General features: G+C 38.6%; 2 protein-coding genes across 4 annotated transcripts in view; one reads left to right on the top strand and one right to left on the bottom strand.

Moving 5' to 3' along the window:
* Window positions 1-2,742: 2,742 nt before the first annotated feature.
* LOC123328687 (translation initiation factor IF-2-like) lies at window positions 2,743-4,349 on the bottom strand. The gene is made up of 2 exons (XM_044926665.1): window positions 4,220-4,349; window positions 2,743-3,461 (listed from the first exon to the last, which is right to left on the bottom strand). Exons 1-2 carry the CDS (start codon window positions 4,347-4,349, stop codon window positions 2,743-2,745), a joined length of 849 nt encoding a protein of 282 aa, XP_044782600.1.
* Window positions 2,978-15,329, top strand: part of PRKD3 (protein kinase D3) — an 86,963-nt gene continuing 74,611 nt past the window's right edge. The window contains exons 1-3 of one of the 3 annotated variants that reach the window (XM_044925826.1): window positions 2,978-3,145; window positions 8,853-8,922; window positions 10,396-11,349. In XM_044925826.1, the coding sequence (XP_044781761.1) occupies window positions 11,062-11,349 (288 nt within the window). In that variant the 5' untranslated portion in view covers window positions 2,978-3,145; window positions 8,853-8,922; window positions 10,396-11,061. Of the gene's footprint in view, window positions 3,146-3,407; window positions 3,638-8,852; window positions 8,923-10,395; window positions 11,350-15,329 lie in introns of those variants that run through there. The other 2 variants (XM_006056832.3, XM_006056833.3) reach the window with 2 other exon arrangements.

Genomic DNA, 15,329 nt, shown 5'->3' with positions numbered 1-15,329 from the left:
TGGATACGGAGAGCCCAGGGGGATCTGATATATACTCAGTCCACAATAAAATGTGGTAAGTAACTTGAGAATTATCCATCAAGGCTATCAGAGCACAGAACAATTATTTAGAGCCTGCAAATCAGAGAAGACAGTTTGAAGGTATAACAGTTCATGCTAGTCTAGAAGAAGACCAACTAAAATCTCCAGATACAGAGGGTCTGAAATAGCGTAGAGAAGGACATTTTGAAGAATATATCAAGAGCATTGGTGCTGAAAAAGCAATAGACCCTGAAGTATTTTTTTCCCATACCTATTTTACTAACTCTGTATTGGCACCTAACTGCTTTCTAAATTTTTCACTTGTTTTAAGGTCCTGGAAAAAGACAGAAAAACAAAATAATTTTGCAGTAATCATGTTATATAAATTAAAACAAGCTCAATTTTTTTTTTTAATGACTATTTCTTCCAGTGGGGCCTTAACAAATCATGTTTTACTGCATTTTGGATTCCGAATCAGGATGCTCTGCTACCTTAAGTCACAGCAGTGTTGACTCTCTTTGCTTCTATTAGGTAACATATGTGAACGGTTATGTTGTTAACCATTAAGGCGGAGTGGGGTGTACGTGGAATAAATCTAGGACAATATTTGCAACTACAGTCACAGAAGACAAAGACTAAACTCCTAGTTTTCAAAAAACACCAGCAGGAAGAAAAATCTTTTTCATCTTAGTCTGATTATATTTTCTCTCAAGTATAAAAATCTCACATTTACTTAATATACCTAATCTTTATTCCTTCAGTCCTCTTGGAATAGGAATGGAACATCTTGAGAAAATTGTAGTTCATGTCAAGCAAAAAAACTACAGGTACAGACAGTCTTAAATATATTGTTGAAAGATTCAACTAGAATAGAGGAGATGATTTTATTTTTAAAAAGAGAAGTGAAAAAGTGGAAATGAAATGAAGATATACATACATATATCAATATATGTATGTATATATACACACATGCATGTGTGCTAAGCGTGTCTGACTCTTTGTGACCCCATAGATCGTTGCCACCCAGGCTCCCCTGTCCATGGAATTTTCTAGGAAAAATAACTGGAGCAGGTTGTTATTTCCTACTCTGGGGCATCTTCTCCACCCAGGGATCAAGCTTGCGTCTCCTGCATGGCAGGCAGATTCTTTACCACTGAGCCACCTGAGAAGCCTCATACATACACACACACACACACACACACACACACACACACACGCATTTGCACCTCTATAAAATAGCAACTTGCTTCATTTAGAAAAGTTACTTCTAGAAGGAGTAACTTCTGTCTCTTTAAGAACCACGAGTGAAAATGGAAGTCACTAGTAAGGCGATGGCACCCCACTCCAGTACTCTTGCCTGGAAAATCCCATGGACGGAGGAGTCTGGTAGGCTGCAGTCCATGGGGTCGGGAAGCGTTGGACATGACTGAGCGACTTCCCTTTCACTTTTCACTTTCATGCATTGGAGAAGGAAATTGCAACCCAGTCCAGTGTTCTTGCCTAGAGAATCCCAGGGATGGGGGAGCCTGGTGGGCTGCCATTTATGGGGTCACACAGAGTCGGACACGATTGAAGTGACTTAGCAGCAGCAGCAGCAGTAAGAAGGACTGGGTGTAAACAGGTCCAATGAGCTCCTGGGAGTCTTGCTGAGAGAGGATATTTGGGGTTGGACTAAAACATCAGTTGGGAAGTGAAGGGAAGAAAAAGGCAAAGTTAGGTAAGAACCTAGGTACGTTTTAAATTTTAAACATAACCTTGAGTGGGTTTACTTTCAATTTTAATGCAAAAGAATAGCAGAATAATACTACATATAAAATATAATTAGATTGAATTAGATATTACTGAATGTGAGACATGCAGTATCTTCGAATTCCCCAAAATGTTTCAGACATGTCTTTTAAAAATATAACTTCAGAGTAGACCAGAGTTATACACAATTTTACTTGCCCCATCTTTAATATAAATTATTTTTAAATTCCCATTTAACTTTAAAGCCAGGGACATCCAGTAAGATTGATGACTTGGAATAAAAAGTGGTGACCCATTTGGCTTTTTTTCTTCCTAATCTCAAAAGACTGTCCTCGACCTCTGCACTGGATGGATGAATTATTGACTGCAACCCATCAGCTACTTTCAATATATTTTACTTAAGGACTGTGGGGATGAAATTTGGACCTCAGGAGGACTAGGTCGTTTCTGGGACTATGTGTGTTTGTGAGCTGTTGAGGATTTTCTCCCAGGCAAAACATGTCTAATTCAACACCTAAGGTATTTTCCCTTTAGATCTCCTTCCACCCGCGTCTCTCCTCACCTGGCACTGTCACCCTTGTCAATGCCACGTGGAAACCTAGGTTCCATGATTCTCGACTTCACTTTGCTCCGATGATAGGGGACACACTCAAGTTTAAAGATGGACAAGTAGGATACACAAAACATACTGAAGGCAGACCCGGTTTATTCTGCTTTAGGTGAAGGGCTCTGGATGTATCTGCCTAGGTGGGAACACCGTGGGATGCAGTGCCAAGTGGCCACCTGAAGGCTAAGCACTGGGGAGGGAAACTGGAGGAGCAGTGAGAAGATACCTCAGTGTGGAAACTGTTCTCTACTGTAGACCCCTAGCAAGTTCCGGACTTGTCACCACCTCCTGCCCTCTTGCCACCATCATCTACATCAGAGCGGAGGACAAAAGAGAAAAAGGCAGTTCAGTAGCAATAATGGGTATCAAGTACAGTGCGTAACTGGAATATGTACACGGTCGCGCCCCTCCGGATCTCGGAGGGTGCAGAGTGAGCCGGAAAGCACCCGAAGCTCCTGTTGCTCCCGCGCGGGGTCAAGCCACAGCCCCACGCGGCCACCACGGCTTCGAGCGGGCGGGGAGACTACAGCTCCCGGCAGGCCCCGCGCCGGCCGCGCGCCCCCGCCTCTCGCGCGCCCCCGCCTCGCACGCCCCGGCCCCCCGCCCTCGGGCCTCAGGACGGGACGGGGCGGAGGGAGGGAGGGAGGGAAGAAGGGGCGCCTGTGGCGGGCGGGATTCTGCGAGGCGCGTGAAGCCTCGCTGGCTCTTGGTCCAGGACCCAGACGCTGGCAGGCTTGGAGTTTCTCACGACCGGTCGAGCCAAGCTCTGTAAGTAGTCGCCTCGGGGAGCGCGGAACAGACACCGAAAAAGTTAGCGCCGCCGCGGCCGCCGCTTTGTTCTCCCGGCCCGTCGGGTGAGGCGGCGTTGGCGGCGGCCGCCCTTCCCCCACCCGTCCGCACGCGGCGGCGACAACGAGGGCGGCGGGACTCGGACCCCGCGTCGGGCTGGGCGGCGGCCGCCGGGGCTGGGCGGGAAGTTGGCGGAGCGCGCGGCGGGAGGAGCGGGCGGTGGGCGCCCCGGCGAGCGGGGGCGCCGGCGCGGCCGCCAGATGGGGCCAAGTTCCGGCGAGGGCGCCGACGCCAACTTGAAGTCACGGTACGCCGGAGACCACCGCGCCCGGCCCCTCGGTCTCCATCTCTTAGCGGATCCCCCCTCCCCAACTACTCCCGACGCCAGACGGGCGGCACTCACGCTGCCGAATTCGGGATGAGCCTTTCCCTTTTCTTTACACCGCTTTTCCTTGCAGCCGTCTCAAAGTGGTGAGTCGTTGGTGCTTAGGGAACGTAAGCCCCCACCCCAGTTTCCTGACTCTTGTTTAGTTTTGCAAGTTGCCGCGTTGTTCCGAGTCAGTCTCACCCCCGGGAGGTTTTTCTTAAGATGAAGCTCTGAGGAGAGCGTCTGTTTCTTTGAACAATAAAATAACCACAGACTATTCGATTGCCTGTTGGAGATTTTATTTGAAGTCATCGCAGTCAGAAGCAGAGGCCTTGTGTGCAGCAGGCACGGATATAAATCGAGCGACGGCATGTGTGAGAGCTGCAGACTTTTCCATACACAGATTGATGGCTTGGACGTAACTGTCTCTTCAACCACACCCGTCCCCACAGGAAATAAGACTATCAGTGTCATCTTTGATTAGGAAGGATAAGTTACACCCTGAACTTGGTTCGACACAGCCTTAATGAGCTGTGGAGGCAAATGAAAACTTTTAAAAGACCGTAATTTGTACTCTAGAAACGGTTATCGTATTATTCTTATACTGTTTCTACTTTGTACTTACTGCTTCAATTCTTCAAGTTTTAGCGGCTGTAATTTTGCTTAGATCAAGTTTACTTACCAACTTGAATGCAGCGAGGGTGGGGGGATATCTTTGGATTCGTTGCCCCGACCGAGGTCTAGGCCAGGTTTACTTAATAGAGGAACCCGCTTCTCCTTCCTGTTAGCATCTGGATTCGGAGCAAGCACGGACATTTCAGCCAAAAAGAAGTTACAAGTTTTAATAAAAGTATGTAAAACGTGTCACAGAAGCCTTCGTGTTAGGTTTTGCTTCAGTAGGTCATGTAGATGGTGGTCGGCCTGATCAGAGGAACTTGAATATTTGACAAGTCAGTTTTCCATCCTAAGTTAAGAATGTTGACTTGTTTATTATCTTGAGATGAATCGTAGTGAGTCTTCTAAATATATAAATTTTATAAGCTTTCAGTTTCATGAGGTGACCTGTTTGGAATAGAAATATCTCTTAGTAGGTCGTGTTTCACCTAAAAACTGCCATATCCCCTAAAAAGCTTAATACATCAAGTTTTCGGACATTAGGTTTTTAAAGTTATATAAGAATTGGAAAAATCTCCTACAGGAGGAAAGAGAATAAATGGTCATTTAAAGTTGATGAAAATATTACCATATTAATTGCTCATTTTAAAAAGAAACTACTTTTACAGAACTTGATATTGGGAAATTATTGGCTAATATAGTTTTAAATTTGATTTAATAATAATCATGCTTGTGGTTCATAATCTGTGCAGATAGTACTTTGAGTCTGATTATGTAATTCAAATTGAACTTGTATGTGAGCCTCTTTGGAGCAGTTGTCTCATTAATGAAAAAACTTGAGATAATGTTCCGGAGATGTTCTAATTTTAATTTCAGTGTAGAAAAAAGTTTTCTTCACTTCTGTGGTCAGTTTATAGTAACCATACGTATGAAATAGCTCACTGGCTGTTAGCTAGTCAGATTTCTCAGATACCACTGATGCAAAGAGAGGTGATGTAGATACATCAAGCCCAACATAAATTTGTAGACTGGCAGTTTGTAAGCTTAATAGCAGATAAACTTTTCACTGCCTGAGAAAGCGGACTTGGTGTGCTCACTCTGTTCTCTCTGACGGTGGAAAAGACTGAACTGCAAATACCCATGGTTTAGATGAGCAGAATTTTACCAGCAACAGTTTAGTTAATGCTGAGCTCTTAGGAGGAATAGTACTTAATTAATCTAAGGTAATAGTTACATTTTTGAAAATAAATAGATGTAGGAATTGCTAGAAACTATGATTTTTAAAAAACCAACAATAAAGTTACTTGGATTTTTTATGTACTATAAAAGCACCATGAGGGTTATTAAGCAAAATCAAGCCTGTATCAAGGTAGAACATGGATACTGACTTCGGGACACCTGTAAAGTATTGCACTGAAAAAGGCCACATGCTTTTTTACGTATTAAAAGAATACAGTGCTTATCAACAGAAGAAGAAAAATTATCTGCCTTCGTTAGCATTCCTAGCACACAAAACTAAATCAAACCAGGAAAACCTGTTACTAGTAGAGAGTCATGGTAAATATTATGCTATTCTAAATAGAGAAAGTGTTGTACCTCTTCACTGTTACCTTTACTGAGTACAAGAAGGACATTGGCTACAGTAAATAATGAGCTTCCCTTTTGAAGCATTTACTAGCTGGATTTGTTTTGTCTTTCTGGAATCCTCTTTGCTTCTCTCTCTGTTTCCCTGACTCCCACTTATCCTTTAGGTTTTAGCTTCCTTAAAGGTGCCTTGCCTGTGACCCCAGTTGAAATCAGGTCCTCTCAGGATACTCTGTCATATCACCTTTCATAATTTGTAATTGCTTTACTATTAATATGAATATTTGTTTAATGCATGTGTCCCACATCACACAACAAGCTCCAGGGAGAGCAGTAGCCACGTGTGTTTTGGTCACTGCCGTACAACCCTAGAGTTTCTCATAACAGTCTAGCAAATGATAAAGTATAGTCTTAGTTGCTCAGTCATGTCTGACTCTTCGTGACATTATGGACCAGGCTCCTCTGCCCATGGAGTTCTCCAGGCAAGAATGCTGGAGTGGGTTGCCATTTCCTACTCCAGGGGATCCTCCCACCCCAGGGATCAAACCCAGGTCTCCCACATTGCAGGCAGATTCTTTACTATCTGATCCATCACATTTGTTGAATGAAAATGCTGCTTTTGAACTTCTTATAATTAGAGGCTTTGCTAAGAAATGAGATAATGTAAATGTAGGGAAGGATTGAGAGAGAGCTCAAATTGTGATGTTACCATGAAGTAACTCTCAGTTAAGTTCCCCAGCCTCCAGGGCCTTTGTTTTTACCCTGTAGTAATAATAGGGCAGATTGGACTCAAGATTCCTTTAGTATGCCACTTTTTTACTCCATTCAACAATAGTGACAGATTATATGCTCATTTGAATAAAATATATGACAGATAATTCCCCAAAAGAGTATTTGAGATGTTTCAAATAAAAATGCTTGCCAACTCATAGCTATTAGGAACAAACATATCTAATTGATTTATAAATTAGTAAAATGTACTATTTGTTTTGTGATTGAAGCATAAAGACAAAATAAATTAGAGGTATTAGATTTTTTAAATATTTAGTCTTAATAGTTTAATGCTATATCTCAGATCAAATCAAGGTTCATAAAACAAAACAGGGAGAGGGAAAACGGAATGAGTGGGCAAAAGCTAAGACAGCTCACTTAGTTTTTTCTATTTGTGTTCATGCTGAAACTTTAACAAATACTTTAATATAAAAATAAGACATAGTTTACCAGTAGTTATTGATAGTGCTGATCATTGATTGCAATTATAAGACAGGTACTGTTATTTAGCTAACATTAGCAGGTATTATTTGGAAATTTAGTGGGAAGACAGCCATCAAAAATAAATTATTATTATTGAACACAGCAGTATCTTGTAATTTAAAGTATTTAACCTGCATGCAGTATTATTCATAGATATTTTGCTAATGTTTTTATGAAGTTTGTTCAGCTTTTTGAAACTACTCAAGTCATGTATGTATGTTTAGAAAACGTGTTCCAGATTGTTGGAGGTGACATGAAATAGTATAAAGAACATGGTCTTTGGAGTCAGAGGAACTTTGATGTGAATTGCAGTTCCATCACTTTTAGCTGTGTAGTCATGGGCAAGCAACTATTCTGAAACTCTGGCTCCTTTTCTGTAAAACAGTTAAACAGCTCCCCTGCGGTCATAGCAAGGATTTAATAAAGTATATCTTAATTGCAGAGTTTAGTGTAAAGTGGGAGCTTAATTATTAATTCTTTACTCTTAATTACTATGAAAATTGCTAAAACTTACTGAGCACTCTGATAAGCCAGAAGTGTGTTGTACATATAGTAGCGCAGTCCTCAGTAACACCCTGTAAGGTAAGTAAATAGTGCTGTTGTCTTCATTTTATTTCTGCCCTCTGCAGTGATACTGAATAAACCAATTATTCTGTTAATTCCCTAATCTTATGTTTGCTCTGTGTCCACAAATTGTCCATCATCTCAACTTGTTGGGTGTGTGGTATAAGTAGAGATAATACTTCATAAGTGAATATATTGTCACCAAGAACAAGAAATAAATAAATCATCCATTTAAAAATAGGGGAAAAAACAGTTATTCTCTTAACACTTTTTCAGATATTTGAAGACCATCGTTTTATTCATTTTTGTTATGCATAATTTGTCACATGACATTGTCTTCACCTTAATCTGGATATATACTCTATTGTTTTTGAAAATCAAGACAGCCTTTAAAAAAGTTAACCGTGGTAATGTAACTGTTAAAATGTAACTGTGGTAATGTAACCTGATTAGCAACCAGTATTCTGATTGATGCTGATGTGTTCTCATTGTCCCTGGGATTTGGGTTTATGTTAGTTCTTTTAGTCACCCATATTATTAATAGCAGCTGCTGTTAAACTCTTGGGTTGATAACTCCTCTAATGAACAGGTTCTAAGTCAGCGTTTCTCCATTTCAGTATTGCACATTTAACTTTTGAAATGCAGAGCTTTACACTTGTCATTGTTATAGTTCACTTGAATTTTAGTTTATTTCTCTCAGACTGTACAATCTGAGGATTTTATAAGCATGTTTTCCATGTCTTTATAATCTTATAAATAATCAAAAATAATACATTCAAGGCCAGAGTTCTAAGGCACTCTCTTAAAGGTTTCTTTAAGTTGATAAAGAGCAGCAAACGACACTAACATCCAGCTTATACTTAAGCAACTTCTTTACTGGAATAGCATCTTGAATATTGTTTCAGCCAGAATACACTTAATTTTTTTCTGGCTTTGCTAATTGTGTGATCTTGGGCAAGTACTTTGGTATCTAGGCCAGTTTTCTCAACTATAAAGTGAATTGTTGTGAGGATTAAATGAGGAAACATATGGAATGCTTAGAACAGTGTCTGGCAGAAAGAACTCAATTACTGTAAGTTATTATTTTCTCCTAAAAAGGCTAATAATCACATTTTTCAAAGATGTAAATACAGTTGATTTGGCGTTATTCTGTTTGAATTCAGGCTCACCTCTAGTGAGCATAATATGCTTTTCTGAGTATTCAGAAACCATTTGCTTTCATAATCTGTTTTCACGTGTGACTGAAGGTTAATATTAAGGTTATATTCTGTAGTTTCTGAAATTGCTTCCCTATTCCTCTAGCCCACAAAACTTGAAACAGCTCTGCTCCATCTCCAGTCCATGATTTTTTCTCTCTGAGTTCTTGAGGAAGGTAAGAGTCAGATTTGTGATTGCACTTACTGATTTTGCAATATGGAGTAGATTGTATCTGGACCTGAAGACTTGTATTCTCAAAGATCTTTTAGTCTCTCTTATTCACCAGGCTCAAGTTTCAGTTCTCAGTGCTCTTTTACAGTTATAGTTTAAAAACTGAGAGAAGGTAAGCAAAGCACAAGTTGAGCAATTCTGCCTTTTCTCTGTGCTCTTTCAACCTTAACAACATCCTCACTGAGCAGTGATTCTCTCAGTTCCTTGTTCTCTTTGAGAAATAGTATGTTATTGTGGAGATACCACTGGGTCGGAAAGTATGAAACTTGCCTACCTAGTAGGTCCTAATTCCTGCTCCACCTCTTAATAACCATGTGATGCTGGGCGAGTTACTTTATCTGCTAGTTCTTCAGTTGTCTCATCTGCAAGAATAATAAAGTAGTATTTGCGTTGTCAAGTTTGAAAGAGATACCATGAGATAAAGTGTATAAACGTTTATAAGATGTTAAGTGCTGAACAATGTAAGATGAGTTACAAATTGTTTATCTGAACGTAGTTCTAAAAGCTTTTGTTATCTTTAGGCACTTTTTTCTTAAGCCTTAGTTTTCCTGAACTTTCTCATTCCTAATACTATATCTGTATGTTTTTGATCTTATGTTATGTCCATCCTAATTTATTTAGTCCTGTTAACCACTGTCCAGAGAGCCATTCTGCAGCTGCTTGGAGTGCTTCACTCTTTGTTGTTATTAGGATTGTTTACAGGTATGTGATGGAACCTAAATGGAAATATCCATCTCTTTTTGAGCCATTCACTTAGCCATGAGGTCATGCTTTTAGTTTTTGAACTGTCTTTATGAAAAACTGTGATAAATATAACACATGATAAATATAACATGCTTAGTGTCCTTTTTACTTTTAGAAATTTTTTTGTGACCAGATCACTTTTTCCGATCTTCCTGTCTTAATTATGTCTTTTACACTTATTTGTGTGCCGTATAACTGTGTTTAGTATATGCTTTTCTAGTTTTCTGTCTAGATTTAAACTTTTAATACAAAAAAGAATACTCTTATTTACATTAGGGCAGTATTATATATCTTTGTACAACCGAGTGGTACTTATGTTATTTCTATGACAATATCGGTTTTACTTTTCTTTTTGTCCCTTCTGTTTTTCTTTTTTTGTCATAACTCAGTTGTTTGTGGGATAAAGTGTTTTGACCTTCCTTAAGTTTCAAGTGTTAGTGAGGAATGTCAGGGGTCTGTTTTGTTTCTGTTTTGTTTTTTGAGCAGGAGACTGTCCCTGAAATTATGGGCTGTGATAACTAGGCCCCAATAAAATGGCTGCCCATTAAAATTTATTGGTGAATTATAAACATACAACTAAAACTTATTTAAAGAAAGCCTAAAGATTCTTACAATATAAAAATAATGTTAAGTGAGTATAAAATACTAAAAGTTTTTTAAAAATTTCTTCCAGGCTACCTGCATTTCAGAAAGCATCAACCTTTCTCAATGGACGCGTTTATCAAGTGGAATATACCTGTTCTATTTTAAAAAGCTTTGTGCTTAATCTTGGAAAAATTTACTCCTTCAAAATGAAAATGAGGACATGTGAGAAGGTGATACAAGGTGTGGACATTTGAGAAAGTGTCCCATTAGATCAATGAACCAAAGGATACGAACTGAATAGATTAATCCTAAATACTTTTTAATTTTTAAACTAGGAGGATTTTATTTGACAGAAAAACAACTCTTATTCATTATGTATTTTCTGAAATTAAAAGAGAGAAACAAGAGTAGACTTAAAAGAAAATAGGTGAAGATGTTTAGTAGATAAACAATGCCAATTCTTTTCTGATGAGGATAATTCAGTGATGTTAAATCCTTCCCAAAACCCTGGTTGTGGTCCTAACAACAAGACTTTTTTGATGGGACTGATATTAAGGGAAGTGGGACCTTTGGTATAGTCAACTCACAGTTGTAGAACTTGCCATCATCAGCATGAGTGGCTTAAAAGAGGAAATAAAGAAGCTTTCAACTAAATCCAAAACTACAGTCATTTTTTTACCGCTGTGATTTTAAGGCCTCTTCATAACCATTGAGAAAGAATTTACAACTGTTTTAAAAGATTAAAGAAAGGCAGATGTCTGCAAACAATTCTCCTCCATCAGCTCAGAAGTCTGTAATACCTGCCACTCTTCCTGCTGTGCTTCCAGCTCCTTCTCCGTGTTCAAGTCCTAAAACAGGACTCTCTGCGCGACTCTCTAATGGAAGCTTCAGTGCACCGTCGCTCACGAACTCCAGAGGCTCAGTGCATACAATCTCATTTCTGCTGCAGATTGGCCTTACACGGGAAAGCATTACCATCGAAGCCCAGGAACTATCTTTATCTGCTGTCAAGGACCTTGTCTGCTCCATTGTTTATCAAAAGGTACTGTGCATGCTATTATGTCAACAGTTTTTCTAATTAATATTGTTTCTGCTGCTTTTCTATAAATTACGCATGCAACAATGAGTGAAGTCATATGGATGAATCAGGTGTTTAATCCTAATTCTGACCGTTTGGGAGAGAGTCCTAATAGACTAAAAGCTTATAGTCTGAAATGTCAGAGTGTAATAGCTGGAGACTATATCCAAGCTTTAAAATACTAATTCAGTTTGTCTCTTTAAGAGCAGGAGAATCGGTGTAAAGCCAAGAGGACTTAAGCAATCTCACTTGTTTTCAGAGAAAAGTCAGCAGGTATGAATAGGAGGCACAAAAAAGGCATCAAGGGTACTTACCAAGAGGATGGGGCCCAGCCGTCCAGGTAGTGGAGTCCAGGTCCACACCTCTTCTTCCCAGGGGCCCTGTGTGCCGCCCTTTTGTACACCCTCTTCATTCCCTTTTGATCCTGATTTCACTTAAACTGCCAGAGGACCACACTCTGTCTCTTAAAAATTAGGTAAACGAGTTTTTAATATATATCAAAATACATGAACATTTAAAAATTGAGGGTGATTTTATTTTCTTTCATCCACTCATCCTCTGCCCCATACCCTGCCATTTTTTAAGGACTCTTAGCTGAATTTCTTTAGTATTCTTCATTTGATGGATGAGCTGGTATGTTCTACATTTTATCATAAAACTCTGCATATAAGTAGTATGAATTGGTTACACTTTCTTTTTAATGGACCAAGCCTGTGTTTCAAACAAATTAGTATACTTCATGTTTTAAAAATTCAATCAGTAAGATAAATATATTTGGATTCATGCTCCTCCTCTTACTGTTTTTGTTTCAGTTCCTTATGCTTCATGTGGTTTGTCCTTATCTTCTAATGTAGAAGTAATTAACAGTCAAAAAATGTTATGTGGTTTGTGAAAATGACCCATATCTCCTCTGTGTTAACAGTGACATCTATTTAAATGTGGCCTAAAGTAAGATTAGCTATCTTTGTGTAGATCTGTAGACCATCTATATGTCTTTAAGTGTCTTTGCTTTTAGTTTCCCTTTCATCAAATGTTAACAGAGATTTTAATAAATATTTTTGCTGGCTTTTAACTTAAAGGTAAGGTTTTTGACTTAAATATAGTTTGTAACTTTTATTATTTCTCTTTTTTTGAGCCCTCTAGAAATCATAACTAATGTTTTGGTAGAGTTTTTATTACTGAGTTTTTGACCTTTGGAAACTTTACTTAGTTGTTTTATTTCTACAGAGGCATACTGATTATCTACAGGATTATATAGGGTTAATGTTGCTTCTTCATTAATATAGATGTGAGAATTGGGTCAGATTGGTCAAGTGCTTGGGAAATTATAATCCATGAAAAATTCTAGTGACACCAAAGAAATAGACAAGATACAGCTCAAGAAAAGATAACTCAGGGTAAACTTCATGCAAATATAAAATAGAATTATTTCAGAGATAGCCAGCATAAAATGAATACCATGGTGGACTGAATTTGAATCAGTATTGTGGTAATATGGGGATATATTTGGCAAAAATATATAGCATATATGTCTCATGGTCATATTATACACTCATTTTGACATATGCTAGAATTCTAACTGTTTAAGTATAGTGAAAAAGAGTACTGAGCTTGTAAGTAGGTCAGCTTTAGTGGGTTTGTTTGTATGTTTGTTTTGGCTACACCACACGGTTACCGGATGTTAGATCCTCAACCAGGGATTGAACCCAGGACCTCAGCATTGAGAACACAGAGTTCTAACCCACAAACCACCAGGGAATTCCCCAGATCTGTTGTTTATTAACTGTATAACTTTGCATAGTTCAACTTCTGTGGATTACATTTCCATACCTGTCAAATGATTGAGTTGGAGTGTTTTCTAATATGTAATTTCAACTGTGAAATTCTGAATCATTTAATCTAAATTTAGGTCTTTACTCTAGAGACGGAGAAAGGAGTATCAAGGAACAACGTACTCAAGTCCCAACCGAAAAGAAATCTTAAGGGAGACAGCTCAGTTTCTGGGGTTCTATAGAGAGGTTTCATGGATCCCTAACTTATCTGAGAGATGGAAAAACCACATCAGAAGTTCTCTTCTTTTTATCTTCTCTCTTGTCTTGGATTCTTGCTTGCTAATCACTTGCTTCACTACCTGCACATGTACAACTCCAGGTTAACTCCCCAAACTCTGATGGGCATACTTGCTTTTCTTATTTCTGTTCTTAGTAAATATATGTATTAAACCTTCTAAATATAGAGTACTGGTAAATTTTAGGAAGTAGATTAACCATATCTTGTCCCTTCCCTCCAAAAGCTTATAGTTTGGTAAGGGAAACATTTACCACAGTAAAATATGAAAAGTAAAACGTGAAGCTAAGATAAAAAGTGCTCTTCTCTGGTTGATAAAAAGATGTGAAAGGCTTCATATGAAATGTAGCATTTCATCTGATACTTGAAGAATGAATAACCTTTCAGCAATATGGGAGGGAAGGAGTATATACCAAGGCAGAAGAATCAGGATAAGCAATGCTACGGGAGGGGAAAAGAGGAAGACTATAATTGACAACATTTATTTTGTGCCTGCTGTACATCAAGAGCTTCATGCACACTTTCAGCTTAATCCCCACAACAAGTTCTGGTGCTGTGAACCAGGAAAAAACACATAGTTGTTTTTTTCTTGTGATGAGAACTTGTAAGATCCATTCTCTTAACAACTTTCAGATAGAAAATATTGTTAACTGCAGTCACCATGGTGTACATTATATTGCCAGAACTTATTTATGTTATAATAAGAAATTGGTACCCTTTGACCACTTTATCCATTTCCCCACCTTTGACCCCTTGGCTCTAATAATCACCAGCTCTGGTTTTTGTGGATTCCAAATGTAAGTGAAATCATATGTATTTGTCTTTCTCTGTTTGACTTATCTCACTTATCATAATGCCTTCAAGATCCATCCATATTATTGCAAATAGTAGGATTTCCTTCCTTTTATGGCTGAATAATATATCATTGTCTCTCTTTGTATATACACATCACATTTTCTGTATCCATTCATCTATCAGTGGAGATAGAGGTTGTTTCCATGTTTTGGCTATTGTAAATAATGATGCACTGACATGAGGGTGCAGATTTCATTCAAGATAGTGATTTCCTATCCTTTGACTGTATACTAGAAGTGCAGTTGTTGGATCTCATGGGAATTCTGTTTTTAATTTGTTGAGGCGCCTCTGTATTGTTGCATAGTGCCTGCACCAGTTTACATTCCCACCGACAGTGCACCAAGGTTCCCATTTCTCCACATCCTTGTCAGTATGTGTTGTTACCCTTTTGACAATAGCAGTTCTAACAGGTGGGAGATGACAACCTCACTGTGGTTTTGATTTGCGTTTCCCTGTTGGTTATTGATGGAACACTTCTTCATTTACTTGTTGGCCATTTGTATATCTTTTTTGGGAAAATGGATAGTAAGTTCCTCTGCCCATTTTTTACTCTAATTGATAGATGGGGCTTGTTGTTGTTTTCTTTTGATAGTGTGTTATATGAGTTCTTTATATGATTTGGATATTAATCCTTTATCAGATACAAGATTTGCAAATATTTTCTCCAGTTCATTTTTTAATGGTTTCCTTTGCTATAGAGAAGCTTTTAGTTTGATTTAATCACATTTGTTTATTTTTGCTTTTGCTGCTCATGTCAAATCCAAAAAATCATTGCTAGGATCAACGTGAAGGAGTTTAGCACCCTATGTTTTCTTCTAGGAGTTTTATGGTTTCAGGTCTTGTGTTCAAGTCTGCATTTCATTTTCAGTTGATTTTTTGTAGAGTGTAGGACTGGGCTTAAGTTTCATTCTTTTGCATGTGGTTGTTCAGTTTTCCCAGCACCATTTATCAAAGAGACTGCCCTTTTCCTTTGTTTATTTTTGGCTCCTTTGTTATAAATTAATTGACCATACATGATGGGT

The sequence above is a fragment of the Bubalus bubalis genome, chromosome 12 (assembly GCF_019923935.1).
Source record: "Bubalus bubalis isolate 160015118507 breed Murrah chromosome 12, NDDB_SH_1, whole genome shotgun sequence".
Lineage (NCBI taxonomy): Eukaryota > Metazoa > Chordata > Mammalia > Artiodactyla > Bovidae > Bubalus > Bubalus bubalis.
This window is presented reverse-complemented; position numbering and strand designations above follow the sequence as displayed.